General features: G+C 54.5%; 1 protein-coding gene across 1 annotated transcript; it reads right to left on the reverse strand.

Moving 5' to 3' along the window:
* Nucleotides 1–748: 748 nt before the first annotated feature.
* On the reverse strand, nt 749–18,981 carry FAM20A (FAM20A golgi associated secretory pathway pseudokinase). Its single transcript, XM_030015641.2, has 11 exons — nt 18,550–18,981; nt 11,695–11,879; nt 11,222–11,272; nt 10,669–10,747; nt 9,375–9,467; nt 7,706–7,821; nt 7,092–7,272; nt 6,671–6,780; nt 6,248–6,329; nt 6,091–6,150; nt 749–2,996 (listed from the first exon to the last, which is right to left on the reverse strand). The coding sequence occupies exons 1-11, from the start codon at nt 18,867–18,869 to the stop codon at nt 2,732–2,734; spliced, it is 1,542 nt and encodes a 513-aa protein (XP_029871501.1). The 5' UTR covers nt 18,870–18,981; the 3' UTR covers nt 749–2,731.
* Between the last annotated feature and the right edge of the window lie 29 nt (nt 18,982–19,010).

Here is a 19,010-nt window from a genome sequence, read left to right on the forward strand (position 1 = left end):
GAGAAGGTACCTGCGTCTTGCCTGAGTGTCTCTTAGCAACTCGTGCTGCTTTGACCTCTTGTTAAGGTTGCTAATTCCTGGCCCAGCCACTATTTTTGGAGCTCGTAAGCTTTTGTAAGTTGTCTGCTCCCATCTCTGCATACCCTTAATGAAAGAAAGTTTTGAACATGGGGTGATTAATCATGAATGAGTCCTTGTGGACAGATGGTGAGAAATAGAAAAGGAGGATTTTCACACTCTGATGAAGCAGGCAAAGTTTGAGAAGTGGTGACGTGAAGCAGCTCAGACTGGACATGTTTTGCACCCGCTTCTGAGAAAGGTATCACCCAACTTTGAAGACACACTGAAAAGCTACCATGTAAGGGAGAATAAAAATAAGAAGAAAGCAACCTTGCAACCCCTGTTAGTGTACCAGCCATTTAAATACCTGTGGGTTTGTTTCCTGCATCTGGTCCTCCCTTTCCCCCATCCCCTTGACCCAAAAAAAGGCTGAAAACTTTTTTATTACCTAAAATGAAACTCTAAAACTTCCACTTCCAAATTTATAACTTTACTTTTAAACTTATCTTCTGTTGCCATGTTCTTCCTGTTCAAGCAGCCAACACTAACCCTCCCATGACACCGATTGAATTAATTTTGGGCTTGTCAAGTGTGGCAAGCGGACAGAAAGTCACCGGTAGAGGGAGATACAACTTTGGGAATAGAGCGTCCTGTGCTGAAATAACTGCTGCACCGTGCATGCTGAGAGTGAGTTAAAACCCTTTATTTTCATCCATTCTCTGTCCACAAGAGTAAAAAGGTCTGTAAGCCCACCAGCGTTGAAAATTCTGTTTGTTTGATTGAGACTGTCTAAAACCTTGCTTTTGTGAAACCTGGAAATGGAAGGAGATGGCTGAATCACAAGTCGAGAGAGACTGAAAGAGCGTGGTGTGGGGTTGTAATTTTGGGTGGTTGGGTTGTTGTGGGGTTTTTTTGCTAACCTTTGTGGCTTCAGAATATTGGAGGAATCTTTGAGTAGAAACACTCCAAACTTCCTCAAACGTACAAAAGAACAGGATAGGCACCTGTAGGGACATACTCAAATTACAACTACAGTCTCTCCTGTAGTTTTACCGTGTGGAGACAGGTAGTCAATTGTAGAATTGCTGTGGAGTTGAATTAAATGTCAGCACAGTCCCCTGTGAAAAACGATAGCTGTGGCTGAACAAGCTTTGTTCCTTCCTTGCATGATCCAGGCGCTTGCTGCCAGCGTCACCGAGTTCCCTTTAGGTTGGGCAAAATTCCAGCCCATGAGAAAGTGAGCCAGTGGTAGGTGCAGCAGCTTGCTGAGAACCTAACAACTGCTACCTGACTACGTTTGGGCTATGGTTTTAGCATTCTCCTCTGAAAAGTCTGCAGTGCTGTAGATGTTTTTTGTTTAACTTAAAGGTTAGTTTAGAATGAGCTTCTAGTAGATTGGTTGTGGTGGTTTTGGGGGTTTTTGTTTTGTTTTCTTTAAGGATGATAAATTATCAACAAAGTTCTCAACTACTTTCCCTAGGCTGCCAAAAGGCTCAGTGCAATTGTTCTTGAACAGTTAAAGGAAAAAGCTATTAAAGGGAGCTTCAGTAATCAAGTTATTCTTAAGCCTTGTCGTTGGGAGGCAAGGGGAAAACTGCAAATTGAAAGATCTACGATAAGTCTCTGCCTGCGCTTTTTTGGTCTTTAGTTCCTATTGCATCTCCTCAAAATGCACAGAGATGGGGGGGCAGGATACCATTTCTATTTCCCAGGGAATTCTGACAACTTAAGTGATTTTAAAGCTATGAGAAGATGACCTGAGATAAATCCCCTCCACTTTGGCAAAATGTTTTCACCAGAAGTGGGTCCTTCTTGAATTTTAAATAGTTGTATGCCTCTGAGTAGTTTGGGTTTTTGCTTTTTGGTTTTTTTTTTTTTTGTTCTTTGTTTTGTTTTCGTTCCCCTCCACCCCCCTTGGGGTCAAAGGCAACACATATCTGCCTTTTTCCCATAACCCAAACTGGCTTTTCCACCTATGAGGCAGGTAAAAAAAGCAGAACTTGTTTTACTGCCCTGTGAAGCAGTGGGCTTTTGAATGACATGCACAGATCAGAGTGGTGTGGGTTGATCACCATTAAGAGACCAGGAGGCAACGGGCAGGCTTGCTGGTGAGTACTGTACAGACGCTCTTCAGTCTGACCACGCTGAATCAACATGTTACCTTGTCTCAGTGGCAGGTACTGCCCTTGTGAAGTAAGACTGCTCTTTTTCTCAAATACACAGTCTTGATTACAGAACAGAGCCTTAATAAGAGGAAAATGCTCTTGGCATCTCTTTATTCAAGCCTCATCCTTGGATCTAGTTTGTGTCTTTCACTAGCAAGACCGAGATCCTGTGCAGGTTGAGCAAACCAATGGCCATGTGTTCCCCCGCTCTCCCAAAGGCGTGACCAACTACAGAACAGGAGATCACTGCTTTTCCGCCAGAGAGCTGCTGTTCGGGGTGCAAGGGTCTGCTGTGGTCAGACCACAACTTACCAACACACTGGCCAAGCCCAGAAGCTTTGGTTGAGGACCCAGCATGGAAGCCCAGTGTGATTCTTGAAGATCTTCTGAAGAGTTTCCCCTCTCAGTCTCCACAAGTGTTTGTAGATGGGAATTACCAGCTATTAAACCTTGCTGCTTGCCTTGCAGGGGTTTTCCCTACCTCTGAGCATAAGTTAAGGACTGTTTTAAGTGCTCAGCTTCACTCTGTCAGATGCAGGAGCCTCGGGCTGCGTGGTGTCGTTGGCCACCACCTTGGCTTCTCCGTAAGTGTCTATGCATTTTCTCACAGCTTTCAGGATAAGCTGTAACCGTCTGTCTAAAGCCAAGAGATGGGGTTCGGTGAGGACAGGTGCCAGGCGGTCCTGCAGGAGGGATTCCCTCATCACGTCGCTGAGCCGATATTCGGGCTCAGCCAAGAGCTGGAGTCGTAATAACGTTGTCCTCTTTATTCTGGAAAAAAAAGAAATCGGACATCTTAATGCAAACTTCTTGCGGCATCCTAGCAAGAACCAGCTGTCTGAGCCCCTTGGTAGTAGGGGAAGGAGGGAGGGCAGAGGTGGGTGAAGATACTTGACAAAGAACTTTGGAACAAAAGCTTTCCCTTTCTGAAGGAAATGAAAATGTTTGCAGAAACCTCTGCTTCTTCCTTTGTTTTTCCAGACTGCAGAGTATTTGTACTGCAGATTTCTGTCATCAGAGATAAAAACATGATAGAAGTTCTCAGTAATGAGTGGTTTTTCTCTGAGTCAGAGATGACCAGGCTCCCCAGATTACTGCAGGGTGGTGCCATGTTCCCAGGATGACATTTATAGGGTGGGGGCAGAGGGTGAGGTAAAATGAAGAGGGATGAATGAGAAAAAAAAGTCTTCTGTCAAAACTCGGAGCAAAAAGAGGGAGTATTCCCTGGAACTGATTTAACTGTGACTTTTCACCTTAAGAGGTACTGAGATTTAAATATTATTTCTCTTTGACAGAAAGTGGGATGAAGTCTTGGAACACTTCTAGGAACAAAACTAAGTATTCTGAAATCATTTGTTTAATCCTCAGCAAAAGTGTTTTGACTTTAGCATCTCTAATACTGAAATTAATCGGTGGTTTTAATTATTGCTCCTTAAATGTTGGAAACAAAGTAGTCCATGTTCCTGGAGCCATTCCTATTTAGCTGAGCCAGAATTTTCAGATGGAAAAAGGTGTAGTCAGAAACATTTTAACCAGCTCCAGAATTTGCCTTTGTATGCCTGTTATTTACCCAGGGCATCGATTGGCAACAGTGATCTGGCTCTCTGCAACTCTTAAGAGGACACATGCCGTTCAGATGCCAGCGGAAAGGCTTGTTGCTGCTGCTGTGCCTGGCTGAGATGTTGCTGAATTACACCAGGTTCTGGTAGCGTTCTGGAGCAGCCGAGCGAGGTGCACAGCTTTGGTCGGGCGACTTAAACTGTGGCTGTTGTCCTGGCTGCCCGCTGCCAGGCTTGCATTAATATTCCTACCAAAAAAAAAAAAAAAAAAAAAATTGATCAAGTGCTAAGCCTGGCAACGAGGCTTTAAATCACTGCCGGAGCATGGCTGTGAGGTTCTGCTGCTGCTGCCAGAGAAAGCCTTGTACAGGGCAGACGCGAACTGCAGCAAACGAGAGCGTGTGCGCTCTCCTCCTAGGCAAGGGGTGACTCTGAGGAGCTGCTGCGGGTAAACACCAGCTGTGTTTGCTCTGGTCCGAACAGCGACAGGGCTTGGAGGTGGAGAACGGGACGGTCTGACCCTGTGGGGAACGGCTTATTGAATGCTGTAACAGTTACGTAAGAAATAACGCGGAACGTGGAAAGGAGCGCGAGGTGGAAATCCTGTCACTGGCCCTGCTCCTCTCCCACGGCGCGGTTGTAACCCTGCTGTTGTACTGAATTGTCGAAGATTCGACCCAGAGCCTTCTAGGGACTTCACCAGCCAAGAAGATACATGTGCCGGGTTAACTGGGGGCTGTTTTCGGGCCTATCTGTGCCTTGTTGAGGGTTTTGGCCCTTTCAGAAACAAGACCATCTTTTGCTGCATGGCTGTATCTGTGCCATTTACTGTACTCGGAGCAACGCTGGGAGAGGAGAGCAGCAGACTTCAGCGTGTGGGACAAGGGCTGGTGGGGGAGCTGTGAAAGGTAGCTAAAAATACCAGACTTAAATCTGCTGGAAGCCAAACTTGGAGAAGAACTCGGCTGGGAACGAGATGAACGTGTTTAACAGGCAAGCGAGCAGCCTGTTGTTCAGCATCCCCGTGGTTTGAGTGGTCCTTCTCGTCTGGAGTGGCTGGAGGACTTTGTTCCTGCTAAGGTGTACATGGCTTGACTTCATGTAGGAACAACGAGGTGACTCGGTGAGCTCAGTCCAGCTAGTTGGTCAGGGCAGGCTGAAATCTGTGGCCTCTGCGCTTACTCAAATAAACCTTTTTTCTTCGTTTCCAAGCGTTTTTGGCTGCTCCCGTGCTCCGAATGGATTGGCTGTTGTGGGAAATGAGGTTTTGTGTGTCTCCCTTGGGCAACATGAGTTGTTTTTACGCTGTTCTCGGCCCTAGTTGGCTAATTACAAGGTGTGACTTACAGGTCTTCTTACCACTGCCTTTTACAAGGAGAACTAAATTAGGAAGAGCTTGTGGGAGGTGGATCTGGAAGAACAGGAAGGATCCGACCTGTGGATATTACTGTATACAGGTCAAATTAAGAAGCAGACTTAATTTAAACTGCACAAAATAGGAGTTCAAAAGAAGGATTCACTGCGAGCCTGCAATTATAAATGAAAAGACTCACTGGGTGCAAATAACAGTTCTCAAAATTAGATCCAGTAATACAAGTGTATGGGGAGAGAGTGCAGTTAACAGCCCAAGGCTGAGATGGAGCAGGTACAGCGAGGAAATAGGTTAGGCATCTCCTAAAGAGAAGCCACAGGGAAGAGCAGCTTTTTCTGTCTCTTAAATTTAACTTTCAGCTGATGATTTATGTGAATTAATAAAGGGGGAAGATAGGATTCAAATAGTAAAATTTATGAGCTTCTCCTTAATGCCACGGGAAGAAGAAGCCTGATTAACTGTATCAAAGTTCTACCAGGCTTTTGGATAGAGATGTCTGAGCTTCATGTCAGACAGACGGGGCTGATAGCACCTCACGTCGGTGGGCTGGGAAATGCTAGCAGGCACTTCTGGAAGGGTTTGATCCAATGGACAGCGTCTCCTGGTCTGTCAGGGAAAGCTTTTACGCTTGCAAGTCCTTTTAGCTTCAACGGGAAGGTATCCGGGAAGGATAGTGGTATGATACCCTAGCAGGCTGCAGCGCAACACGGCTTAATACTCTTAACTGACGTAGAAGCTTAATCCCTGTTTCAGGGACAACTTGTGATTCCCATGCTCCAGTGTCCGGCCTGCCCCCTTGGCTGGGATTAACGGGGGTTTTTCCCTGCTCTGCTGGATGGAGCCAAGCCCGGGTGACTTCCAGCAGTAAGTGCTCCCAGTCCCTTATGGTGGGAACACCAACGTGTCTGGGAAGGAAGATGAAGCTGGCACTTACATGCAACACTGGGAGAGCGGGGCCAGGATGGAGGTTTCGTCATGGGAATGACGCCCGAACCTGGTGGGGGGTAAGCAGAGAGCGCAGAGCTTTAGTGCTTTTAGAGCTTTAGCCCACCACCTTCCCCCCCCTTGCCGATGTCTTCCCGCAGCCTCACCCTCTGGCGTTGTCCAGGTGTAAGAGGAAGCCGTCGTCCCCAAACTTGGTGAACATTTCATAGTGGTGACGGTCCATGTTCCCTGTTAAAGGGCAGACAGAGGAAAAGAGTTTCCCTTGCATGTGACCAACTAATTTTCTAAACTATCCTATGTTTTCTTTCAGATCTGCATGATATACTTGTCATCTTGCTGGAAGTGCCTAAGATGCTCGGAGCTGCTGCTTTCGTCTTGCTGGGGGGGGCTGGGGGCTCCCCCTCACCTGCACATCAGGAGGGGTTGTGCTGTGGGGAGACAGCGGTTTCCCAAAACTGTCTCTGGAGCAGAAGGGATGGTTCTGAGAAACACCGTGGCATGGGAGGGCAGACAGACTGATGCTGAAGGCCCCACGGAAGGAAGGAATGTTATTTCCCCCTTCATCGTACCTATTAGGAAGTCAAATATGGCCATGTCAACGATGTTAAGCAGCCGGTTGCCGTTGCTGTAGGGGTAGATCTCCCTCACTGTGTTGCAGTAGAGCGGATTCACTTCCCACCTGCAGGAGATGGAGGAGAAGGGGGAGATGCACACTGTTTCCCACCAGCACCCCAAAGCCGGTCTCCCGTGCAGAGATGGAGAGCAGGAGGACTTAAATCTCCCTCCTTGTGCATGCAGGAGACTGGAAGTCAAACCCAGTCAATGCCCAGGCATTAAGAGTTATTAGACTAATTACGGGCAATCTCTGAACCTTGGCCTTCCTCTGCCTGGCCGTAGAATTTCTGTACGTGCGTCTGTACCCTGCTCATTCTCCTTCCCGCATGCTCCCTGCAATGCAGATATGGGAAGCGGCATCATTTACCCACTTACTCCTCTTTTCCATCAAACGAGTAGGAGCGGATCCATGGGTTTGGGATGGAGAGTCGTGGTGCCAGGTTGAGGGACGGCAGGAAGGCGGAGAGGGACCCTTCCAGGAGGTGAGGGTTCCCGCACACTGCGTACTCGGTCTTGCACATGTACGGGCACTTGGCAAAGAAGCACACGTTGCTGGCTGGGAGGAGAAGAGGGAGGAGAAAGGGTGAAGGAGCTATGATCTGCGGGAGACTGCAAGGGAGCCTGGACCGACCTCTTCTCCATCGCGTGATGGTGACTGCATATGGTGCGGCATACGTCACCGCATCGTGGATGTGAAACTGCCAAATCGTGGGCTATACCTGGATTTTGGCTGATGGACAGATTTGGGCTTACGCTAGGGGAAAGGTTGGGCAAAATTGGGCAGGCGAGTAGATCTGGCAGATGATTCCAGCTGGAGGCTGAGGGCCACCTCTACTGTAACCACATCTTTGTGCATGTTTCACCCAAGAATTTTATTTCTGCTCAACGGCACAAGTCGTGCCGGCCCCTTTTGCACCCAGACCCTGCTCTTCCACCCACATGGACTAACGCATCTAATCCGAGCTTGTGGCAGCCGAGTGCTTGCCTACCTGGCGAGACAAAAAAGACGCTCTGCAGGATCTCGTTCTTGGTGACTTCCAGGATCTCTTTGGTGACATTGATCAACCTCCCAACTGTGGGTGGCACCCTCCGGAAATCCAGGATCCTGCACGAAAGGGACAGCTGCTCAGAGCCCACGCTGCAAAGGGACGTTACTGCACAGGATGGCAAGGTGGGACAGCAGATCCTGCTCTCGTCCCTTCCCTTGGTAAACCAGGGGTCTTCTGATGACTGCACCCACATGGATTTTTTTTTTCTCCCAGCTTCTTTCTAGCAAGTAGCCAGGATCGTTTTACCCTCTGGACCAAAACATGGCTGACTTCGGATTTTGGTATTTTAATAGCTGCTGCCTGGAACACTCTGGACGTTCTCCAGGATTCCTGTCTCTTTCCCTAACCGGTTTCTCCCATTCCCTCGCGCACAAGCTGGCTCTTTCAGGAGCCAGAACAGCCCTTTGGGCCCTTCTATGATGTTGGGTTTGACGTGGAGAAAAGATGTGTTGAACCTGGTACAATACGGCTGAGACAGCGGGAGGTGAAGAGGCATCACCCCACTCAGAGGCTCTCATGCCCAGCTGATTCATCTCAAATATTCTTAAAAAAAATCAGGGCCTGGGGCAGAAAGGCATTCATGTCAGTGAGTGCAAAGCTGCTGTTGATTGCTGAGTCAGTAACACAGGGTGAACCGGCTAATGCTATGCTTTTCTCCTTGCTAATGCCTTCTGCTTCTGAGAATTGGGCACAAAACAGGATTTAGCCTGTTACTTATTGAGCAATGTTTAAAGAAAAAAAAAAATAATCATTTGCTTTCATCTAGCATCTTTCAGCTCTAAAAACCACAAAGCACTTCAGAAAAGCAGTCCGGCCTCATTTTTCTGGCGGTGGAGCTGAGATGCAGGCGGATGGTGGCTGAGTCAAGCAGAGTCACCGCAGTGATGTAGGGCCAGAGCTGGAAAGGGAATTCAGTTCTCTTCATTCCCTCGCTCAGAGTTTGAGCTCCAGGACTTATGGTCTAGTCCTGCTTATCGTATAAGTTGGGTGTGGGACCTGGAGACCCCCATCAGGGATCACCTCTCCTTGATGTTCAATACTCATCCCATCAAGGGGAAGAAGGCTGCTGCCCTCCTCTTCTAATAAGGGTATTTTTGATTTTTATTAAATACAAAGCTTGCTGGGAAGAGGTGCCAGGTTAATTGCTCATTAGCTGAGGGCTTGAAACTGCATCGCTGCGGTTTATCTCAATCTAATAAAACACGCCGTGGTTGCCGATTGAGCTTGTGACTCCCTCGCTGGGAGGGGATCCAGACTGCGGCCAGAGCTCATCTTTGCACTTCGATGCACGGCGGGGACCACGTGCGCGTGGCCGTGTGACGGCCAGGCGAATACCTGACCCGTTCGCAACCTGGACTTCATCTGCCGGCCTGTTCTCGTGCAGCGGCCAAGGCAAAGCCGACTCCTCGGCTTCAGATGAGAGCCAGAGCCACCCCATCCCCAGAAAACGCATCGGCTCTCCCAAAAGGGTGCTGCAAAGCGATCGCTTCTCTAAGGCCGAGCAGGTCTGTAGGGCTCAGCACGGCTTTTCTCGTGCCAAAGCTCCCCGCGGGCAGAGGACCGGGTGCTGGCACAGCTGGAGCGGGCAGACGCCGTGGCAAGCTCCTACCTGTCCAGGTGGAAGGCGGCGATCTCCGCGTTGTGCCGCTGGAAGTCGACAAAGTAGAAAAAGTCCTCGGGAGTCTCTTCCTCGCGTTTCTGCCTGGGAGAGAGCAAAGGGGTTAACCTAACCAAGCGCAGCGGTGCAGGCAGGCAGCCTGGACACAAAGCGGTGGCACAAGCGCGGTGTGCTTGGGGACAGCCGCCGATGGCCAGGGCCACCGGGCACAACTGCGGTGCTTGCTGCCCAGCCCAGGACCCAAAGTTCCCGGTGCTGAGCCGGGACCATCGCCGGCTGTGCCAGGGAGCGGCGCTTGTGCCCCGTTGCGGTGCTGGGTGGGCGAGGGAGGCAGAAGGGCTGACTGTGGGCTTTAAAACCATTTATGCCAGAGTTTAGACCTGCTTACTTAGGGCAGCATTTCAGGTGGGTGCAACGTCGGGGGATGCTAGAGGCCACGCTGCACTTCTCACGTCCCCGTGGGAGGCAGAGAAGAGCTCAGGTTTGATGCTGTCATATCCCTGAGATGGGAACAGCAGCTCATTTAATTTCATTTTCGGGCTGTCACACAGTGCTCCAATATGTGTAGCTTGTGAATTTGCATGCTCAGCCTCCCAAGCAGCTGTATATCGCAGGAAAGCCCACAGGCAATGCTGAGCCCTCCTGGCTCAGCTGAATGCACGGATGCTTTCCCCGGACACCGGGCAGAGGTAGATGGAAACCAACAGGAGAGGAGCTGGCTGCTTTCCGGATGAGCAAACCATCGCAGTCGGCGTGCTGCCAGCTGCAGTGCCTGTGTACGGAAAGTAAAGTGAGGGGGAATAAATGTGAAGAGTCCCAAGGGGCTACAAATAAGTGCAGAAGCAATTTAAAACTCCTGTTTGAGGTGACCGGGACTGATGGCTATTTCTTGGAAATACTCTGGGGAATCCAAGGAGAAACAAGGTAAAGCACAAAGTCAGCTGGGGAAGAAGAAGAAATGGGCAGTCCCTAACAGCAAAGCTCTCAGGAGAACAAGCGTCCCAAGGTCCTTCGCCGTCTGGTAGCTATGAACCGAGAAATTTCCAATGTCAATAAGCAGTGTGGGAACACTGGTGTTTATCCGTGCGTGTCTGGGATGGTGCGAGCAGCCAATAATAATTAAACCTTTTCAGCTGTCAAGGTAGCCGAGCGCAGGAGAGGAAAGACGCGGCTGTGGTGTGCCTGCTCTTGCCAAGGATGCTCGCACCCCTCGCTCGGGGCTCCTCGGTTCATGGATACGCCGGGGGGGGGGGCTTGGGGAGGAGGGTCTGCCGCTGTGCCTTACCTCATGGGCTTGAACATGGCTTTCCCGAAATCCTGGAACCTGAGGACCAGCTTCAGGTGCACGCCGCTGGGCTTCACGACTTGGGGAGGAAACGGGACGTTAGCCGCCTGGAAAGCCTCGCCGGCGCGCGGTGAAGCACCGGTTACGCGCTCCGGCGTGATTCAGCTTTCCACCCCGGTGAGCGCGTCCCACAGCTCCTTCCAGCCGCGACCCTCCGCTTTGGTGCTTCTCCCCTTTGCTTCTGCCGTTGTTTTTCCTCTCTCCTTCTCCCCGGTGCCATAGAGGAGATTTTCCTCCGGCACTTCTCCCAACAGCCATTTGTTATGTCCTCTGCGGGACTTTTTCCTCCCCCCAGTAGAAACCAGTGGCGTACTGGTGTCCTGGCACCCACATCCAAGCCTCTGCTGGGATGGCGGGCTTTAACTGGAGGGAGAAGGGCCTGGCATTGCCTGGCTTTACATTTCCCTTGCTGAATTTAGGATGGAGGAGTTGGGGATTGGGGTCAACTGACGGCGGGCAAGGGGAGAGCAGGGACCCGAAGCGTCGCACTCACTCTGGCTGCAGTCGCAGGCTCCCAGCAGCGCTTTCTCGTCCTGGCTGTAGTCTGCAAGGGCAGGAGGAGCGGTGAGACCCCACCGGGCTCAAGCTTTTGCTTCTGACCCCCCCTCCCAGCACTGGGCATGCAGGGGAGCGCTGCCATCGGTGCACAGCGAAGGGTGCAGTCCCCTTGGAGCGGGGAGCCGAGGCGGTCTGTTGGGATTAAACTGCCACGCAATGGGTCCCCGGCATGGCTGGCACCAAAAAATGCTGGATCGAGGGCTGCAGCCAAGTCCTTCCTCCCGTCTCAAGGTAAGGGCATGGCAACTACACAGCACAAAACCTGCCGGGAAGCCGGCAAAGGGCTCGGGGCTTCCTCTGGCGAGTGACAGCCCCTGCCTTGTGTGCAAATGTGACCTGGGGGGACTGGAGCCCCCCAACCCCATGAAGCTCCCAACGGCCCCATCGCCGTGGCAGGAGGGTGCTTACCGGCACTGATAGTGGTGAAGTCTTGCATGTCCCGGAGGAGTCTGTTGACGGTGGGACTGGAGCGCGGGTAGAGCCCATCCCGGCTGATGCCCAGGTGGAACTGGAGCCAACTGGCCTCCGGCCGGAGCGGCAGCGGTGCTGCCGGGGAGGTGAGGTTGAGCTCTTCCCTGTAAAGCTTGTGTCTCCTGGAAGAGAGTGGTTACGGGGTGATGAGGATGAGCCAGGGGATGGAAACCCTTGCCGCTCTGAGCCCAGAGGCTGTTGGGGAGTGGGGAGGGTGCTGGGGAGCAGAGCTGGGGGGCTTGGGGTGGATAAGGACTCCGGGTGCTACCCGAGGGGAAACTGAGGCAGGGAGCGATGGCTGAGATGGTCAAAGATCTCACAAATTGTGCCGCCTTCTTGCCTCTACAAAGCCCTGGGAAAGCAGCCTCAGGTGGGAACACAAGGAACTCTCTTGTCTTCTCCTCGCCCCACCAGGACCAGGAGGGGTGTGAGGGCACGTCTGGAGCTAAACCGCATCTCTGGCAACACAAGAGCTGGCCTGGGTGATGGATGAAGTGCTTCCTGGAGGGACTGCAAGCTTCAGGCCAGACTTGAGGAGGGGACGTGGTGTGATAGCAGATAACTTGGGTCTTGATGCTCAGTGAGGTGTCTGGAGAGCCCAGGAGATCAACAGGGTCTTGTCCAAGCAAGCTTCCGCAGAAGACTGTCTTTATGGTCGTTACACCTCTGACAGAGTTTTTTCCTGAAGCTGGAGGTCCCAGGCAGGGAAAAAAAAAAAAATCACACAAATCAGCTCCACGACCAGATTCACAGCCCTCAGTCTGGTGAACAGAGATGCGATGAGGCCATCCGGCAGTGTCCTGCCCACCATCCCTTAAGATCAAGGTTGAACCCAGCCCTTTCTTGGCAGGTGGAGCCAAACGAGCCTCCCTAAGTTCAATAATAACCCAAAACCATCTCCCCACTTGATCAGCATTTTCCTCGACCTTGAGACCTCCATGGCTGGGACCCACGCTTTGCTAAACTGCAATCGAAAGGTCACTTATTCCACCCGGTGGAGGACAGAGCGTTAGTTTCTCATTAACGCCAGCCGAGCCATGTACGGAGTAGCCGGTCCTGATAAAGCGAAAACGAAGTTCAGTTTGCACTGAAAGTGCCAAGACACATCCGTGAAAGAAAACAGGAGCTGGGGGCTGATAATGAGTGGGGCATTAACGAAGGCTGGGATGGAGCGGCTGGAGAGAGGGAGGTGCCACATGCCTCATTAGACCCAGTCCAGACCCTTAGCAAAACAGGCTCTGGGAAACACAAAAGATGAAAGGAGACTTTTCCCTGCCTGCCTTTAGTTTTTCCTGATTTTTTTCCGAATTTTTTAATTTTTTTCCCAATGCAAACAAAACCGAAAGCAGGGAAGAGAGCGTGGTGGGAGAGCGGAGCGTGTGCGGGCATCCGTGGGCACGGCAGGGGATGGCGGCGTGGCTCTGCCGGGGTTTGCCACGCTGCGTGGCTTGCAGCGGTGGCTGCAGCAAGCGGGTGCTGACCATGCGCCGAGGCGTTTATGGGCCAAGGAGTTGGCGCTGGTGGCTGGAAAGGGCTCACGGGCGTTGCTGGTTTTTTTGCTTCCCTGCTCAGACCAGCAGGAAAGCGTTGGGTTTCGGTTGGGGTTTTTTTTTTTTCCATCATCCTTCTCCATCCAAGCAGGTTAAACAGTGTGGTTAGTCCAGTCTAACCATGAGCAAGGGATGAACCCTCCTGGCAGCGAGGGACACATTTCAGTAATGTCCTGGGAGAAATCTAGGAAACGGAGAGATGTGACGTATCTGCGGATCAGAGCAGCCCGTCCCCTCTCCCAGTTTGTTTGCCTTTTAGTTGGATCGGGTCAGCTACAGCGCAAAGTCCACGAGTGCGTGGTCAGAAAGAAGGGTGTCGGAGCATTTCTCCCTTGGTCCAGCTCTTTGCTCAGGCTACCTGCAAAGGAGGCAGAAGCTCCCCCCGAGTCGGGAGAAGGCGGACACGGGAGCATGCTAAGACTTGTCGGTAGATTTGGCTGGCAGGCCGTGCACGAGGATGTGGCCCCGGGATGCTGTCGGCTCCGGCAGACGTGCCTCAACCTTCCAGCGTGCTGCCATGCACCAGGTCTTGTGTGGGCACGTCACAACCTTAACCCCCTTGCCGTGGCCGGGGACAAGAAAGACCCCAGTATAATTTAGAAGAATGACTCAGGATTTTTCCCTGGGGAAGCTGCCCAAATATTTTACCATATTTGCTCTCCTGCCTCCCATACACACAGGCTGTTCCCACCCCCCGGGGTGGCAGTGAGCAATAGATTACCGATGGGGAAAAAAATGCAGCGGTTATGCAAGGGGAGGCAGTTCCCGGCTGGTGGCTGCTTCCCAGCCCAGCGCCCGCATGGTCCCTGCCCCGGGGTGAGCTGCTGCAGAGCCAGCGAGCCCCTTTCCAGCCTTTAAACCCAAAATACAGCTCCCTCTGCCTCCCCGTTTCCTTCAGAATTCCTGAAATATTTCCCTGTAAGAGCAGATCTCTGCAAAAGACGTAATGATATAAAAACCGGGTTCATTTCTACCTTGCTATAAATAGCCCCGGGGTTGCCCGAGCTCTCTGCTCAGCCAGCTCGCTACTGGGCTGCAAGGGGCACGGCGTGGGGTGATGCTGGGCGCAGGCCACCGGTGTTCACTCGCCCCGTGTCTCCCCCGGCACCGAGCCAGTTACAGAGTTCGGTGTCTTAAAGCTGCTCCTTCAACGATAAAAATAAGCTTCAGAGTTTTTAAGGGTTGGTTTGTTTGGTTTTGTTTTTTTTTTTTTGGTTTTGAAGAGGTGTGGATGGTTTTTTTGCTCTTTCCTTCCTGCATCCCCATCAGTCTATCCAGCTGGTTCTGCATCCTGCAATCAAACTCCTGGGCCTAATTGAAGTGCCGGGGAGAAGCACGGTGATGGGCAGCGGGCGGCACGCAGCGAGCGGCGTGGAGGTGGGACAGAGGCTGCTGTGCTCCCCTGGTCGTGGGTATCCGAAACGGGCCGTATCCTGGGGTTGTTCCATGAGCTGGCAGAGAGTCCCGGTCCAGCTGATGTCCATCTGGCTGCAGAAATGAAGACAGGCACGCTGTGCTGTAGCTCCAGGGTTAAGCGATAGCTTGTTCCACTCAAGAGGAGCATCCTGCCACTCTGGAAGCTCCTTTGCCACCCGTCAGACCTACGCGTGATGCAGAAACGTGCCGTCACCCAGTCGAGGAGACGATGGCCATGGACACTCAGCTCTGACCCAATTCTGCCCGGTAGTGGACGTGGTCACAGCTCGGTGAGAGCTGGTGTGGACCTTGCTCCCGCAGCACCATCTTCAGTCCTCACCAACGGCAGCAGCTTCGCTAAACCTATGGGTTGGGAGAGAAAGCCATGGGTTCCTGGGTCCCACAGAGGACGCTGCCCTTCGCTCTCAGCAATTATAGGGACGGCTCTTTTACTGACCACATCGGAGCGGACGTGGGCTCTGCAGTGCTTCTGGTGAGGCAGAAATTCCTCCACGTGCGCAGCAAATTAACGGTCTTACAAAATGCATCAGCCCCGGCAAGTGCCGTCTTATTATATATTCAATTTGCAGCGCCAACGGCAGGGGAGGTTGTGTGTCACCTCGGCCTGTGCACGCTCTCTGAAAGCTTTACCCGCTTTTGAGCATCATATATTTTATTTCAAAGTGACTGAGGAATAATCAGCTCTGCCTTCCTTCTCCTTCCTGGAGGTGCAAAGCAAAGTCAATCAAGGGCAAATGGCATCACAGCTTTCCTGCTGGCCACATCATAACCAAACCTCAGAACAAAAGGCAACGTGCAACCACGGCTTCGTTGCAAATAGCACCTTTAAACAACGCAGTAAATAAAGTCGGGGAATGCAGACTTCTTGCCAAATAGCCGGGGCTGTCCTGCAGGCGAGGCTGGCACGGTCGTAATGCCAGCGCTTCTGCAAGTGCTCGGCACTGGGTGCTCAGGGCTTCTGGTGATGCTTAAGGAGCCATCGAGTACATGCCGTGAGCTGCTTGGGTTCAAATTCCCCATCAGCGGGTTTTCGCTTGGGAAACATCCATCTTGCTACCCAAATCCTGATGTCTTCAGGAGGCGTTGCTCAGCACCGAGAAGATGCAGCTGAAGGTGGTCCGTGGCACAGCCTGGCCGTGGCCCATGTCCTGAGGATACCCAAACCCACCGCCCAGGGACTTCGAGCGATGTGAAGAAGGATTGGACCTGCTCCAGACTGACTCGGGCAAGGGGCGAGCTTCGGAGGGGTGACCCCCGGCCAAGCACACGGGGCGGCTCCAGGCCTGGGCACTGCTCAAGCCACAGAGGTCAGTTTTCGGTTCCTTCCATTATCGCTTCCCATCATTTTCTCCTACGAATCGCGCCTGAAACCGGGACTGGGTGAGTCCCGCAGAAATAAGAGGAATACGCATCCAACTGGAGAAAGCGGGAGCTTGGAAATCCTGCCCGTGCAGCTGAACAAACAGCACACGGGCGACGGGAGGAACAGGGGCCAGCTTTGATACTGGAAACCAGACCTGGGCAGCGAGGAGGTGCCAGGGCAGGGACCTCTGAGCTGCCATCCCCCTGCGGGTGGGCACCGTCCCGGTCCCGTCGAAGGGGGCAGCGAGGCGACGCCGTGAGCTCGGCGCGTTGGGAACCTCCGCGCAGAAGCATCACGGTGACCTGCTCTGGCACTGCATCACCGTGGCCGGCCCTGTCGGGTCCCAGTTTGCGCGCAAGGGAAAGAAACTGGGGTGCAGGGAGGAGCGGGGATGCCGGGGAACGGTGGCTGTTTCCAGCTTGGATGCAACTCTCCTGGAAGAGGGGTTAGATCGGGGGTTCAGGGACCGTGGGGTATGAAGCCTCGGCAGTTGGGTCACGCGGAGGCGGCGGATGCTCAGAGCTGGTGCTGAGGGTCACCGTCCCCTCCGGGGCAGGGACCACGGGGGGTTAGTGACAGTCCCACCCCAGGAGCAGGAGACAGGGGAGTTTTCCTGCAACCGTTGCTGGGGCTGGGAGAGGCAGCGAGAAGAGGGCTCTGAGCTGGGAATCCCTTGCTCTCCAAAATTAAAAGCCTCTGCGCCTTTTCTTGCGGAGAAGTCAGCAGCGGGAACAGGAGGGGGGCTGATCGGGGAGCCAGCACCCCGACACCGCTATCGCGGATCAGAGGAGACCCGTGCATTCGCGGGGAGGCAGACACCGAGACGTGCGGGGCTCTGCCCTGGGGGACTGCGGCTGCTGGAGCCTGGGGGCTCCGGTCGTCCCCCAGCCTAAGGGCTGGTGGATGCAGAGAACCAGCTTTGGGGTTCAGCACCGGCGGGGGGGGGGCTGACTCCCCTTCTGCCCCAACCCGAAAAAGCGACATGGAACAAAGGAGGTGTTTACCCCGGGAGGACGTGGCTCGCAGGGTCTCGTGCCCTTCCCTGGGTGGGAGTGGGAGGCACCCCAGGGAGCCCCCTCCCAGCAAAACCCCCTCTACTCAGCCCTGCCTGGCCATGGGGTGCTGGTTGTTGGGGAGGGGGGTGATGGGGAGGATGGGGGGGGGCAGAGAGCCAGGAAGCGGGCACAAGCCAGGCTGGGGATGCTGGGGGGGGTACCCAGGGGGTGCACGTCCAGGCAGGGGGTGCTTAAGCAGGGGTGCCCGGGAGTGCTGCCCAGAAAGGGGGTGTCTGTGGGGTACCTGTGCAGGGGGTACCCGGAGGGGTGCTCAGAGAGGGGGTGCCGGGGGGGGGGTGCCCATGCAGGGAATGCCCAGGAGATGCCTGTGCAGGGGGTGCCTGGAGAGGGGGTGCCCGGTGGGTACCTGTGCTTGGGGTGCTCATGCAGGGGGTGTCTGGGGAGGGGGCACCCAGGAGATGCCTGGGAAAGGGGTGCCCAGGAGTTGCCCGTGCAGGGGGTGTCTGGGAAAGGGGTGCACAGGAGATGCCTGTGCAGGGGGTGCCTGTGCAGGGGGTGCCCGGAGTGGGGGTGCCCAGAGGGTACCTGCGCTTGGGGTGCTTATGCAGGGAGTGTCTGTGCAGGGGGTGCCCGAGAAAGGGGTGCCCAGGAGTTGCCCATGCAGGGGGTGTCTGGGGAGGGGGCACCCAGAAGATGCCTGGGAAAGGGGTGCCCACGAGTTGCCCGTGCAGGGGGTGCCCAGGAGTTGCCTGGGAAGGGGGTGTCTGGGAAGGGGGTGCCCAGGAGATGCCTGTGCAGAGGGTGCCGTGGGGGGGTACCTGCACTTGGCATGCCCGTGCAGGGGGTGCCCGGGAGGGGGTGCCCAGGAGATGCCCATGCAGGGGGTGTCTGGGAACTGGGTGCCCAGGAGTTGCCTGGGAAGGGGGTCTTTGGGAAGGGGGTGCCCAGGAGATGCCCATGCAGGGGGTGCCCGTGCAGGGGGTGCCCAGGAGATGCTTGTGCATGGGGTGCCCGGGAAGGGGGTGCCCAGGAGATGCCCATGCAGGGGGTGCCCGGGAAGGGGGTGCCCAGGAGATGCCCGTGCAGGGGGTGCCCATGCAGGGGGTGCCCAGGAGATGCCCGTGCAGGGGGTGCCCGGGAAGGGGGTGCCCAGGAGATGCCCGGGCAGGGGGTGCCCAAGAGATGCTCGGGAAGGGGGTGCCTGAGGAGGGGGTACCCGTGGGGTACCTGCACTTGGCATGCCCGTGCAGGGGTTGCCCGTTGCAGGGGGTGCCCAGGAGATGCCCATGCGGGGGGTGTCTGGGAACTGGGTGCCCAGGAGATGCTCGGGAAGGGGGTGCCCGTGTCGGGGGCTCCCGGAGGATTTGCCCGTTTTTTTTTTTTTGGGGGGGGGGGGGGGGTTGTTTGCCGTCTCGTCGGGACGCACCTGTTCCAGCGAGCCGCCTTCCGCCGGTAGTAGCGCAGGGCTTCGCGGGCGCCCAGCAGCGGCTCGGCGGGGCCCGGCGGGACGGCGGCGGCTCGGTACAAGGGGTGGGCGAAAAGGCGCCGCAGGGCGGAGGCGGTGCGGGAGCGGGGCGGCGGCGGCGGCGGCGGGGAGGCGGCGGCGGGGCGGCGGCAGGGACAAGCCGGGTTACCCGCCGCCAGCTCCCGCCGAGCCCGCGGCCAGAGGTGGAAGTAGAGATCGGCGACCAGCAACGCTCCGAGCAACAGCAAAACGGCCGGCCGGTCCCGCCGTGGTCCCGGCATGACCGGCGTGGGGAACCGGGAGTCCGTGGGGAGAGGACAGCTCCGGTCGTTGGGGGAGTCTCGTCGTCGTTCGTTCCTTCGTTCGTTCGGTCGTTCGTTCGTCGTCGTCGCCGGCTCCCGGGGCAGGGCGCACGGGGGAGC

This window comes from Aquila chrysaetos, chromosome 5, assembly GCF_900496995.4.
Source record: "Aquila chrysaetos chrysaetos chromosome 5, bAquChr1.4, whole genome shotgun sequence".
Classification (NCBI taxonomy): Eukaryota; Metazoa; Chordata; class Aves; order Accipitriformes; family Accipitridae; genus Aquila; species Aquila chrysaetos.

Excerpts from the sequence above, each read along its gene's own strand:
- FAM20A (XM_030015641.2), bottom strand. The coding sequence starts at position 18,869 with ATGCCGGGACCACGGCGGGACCGGCCGGCCGTTTTGCTGTTGCTCGGA. Across the intron at positions 11,273-11,694 it reads CTTCACCACTATCAGTGCCG|ACTACAGCCAGGACGAGAAA; the intron begins GTAAGCACCCTC and ends CTGCCCTTGCAG. Across the intron at positions 6,781-7,091 it reads TCGTTTGATGGAAAAGAGGA|GTGGGAAGTGAATCCGCTCT; the intron begins GTAAGTGGGTAA and ends CATCTCCTGCAG.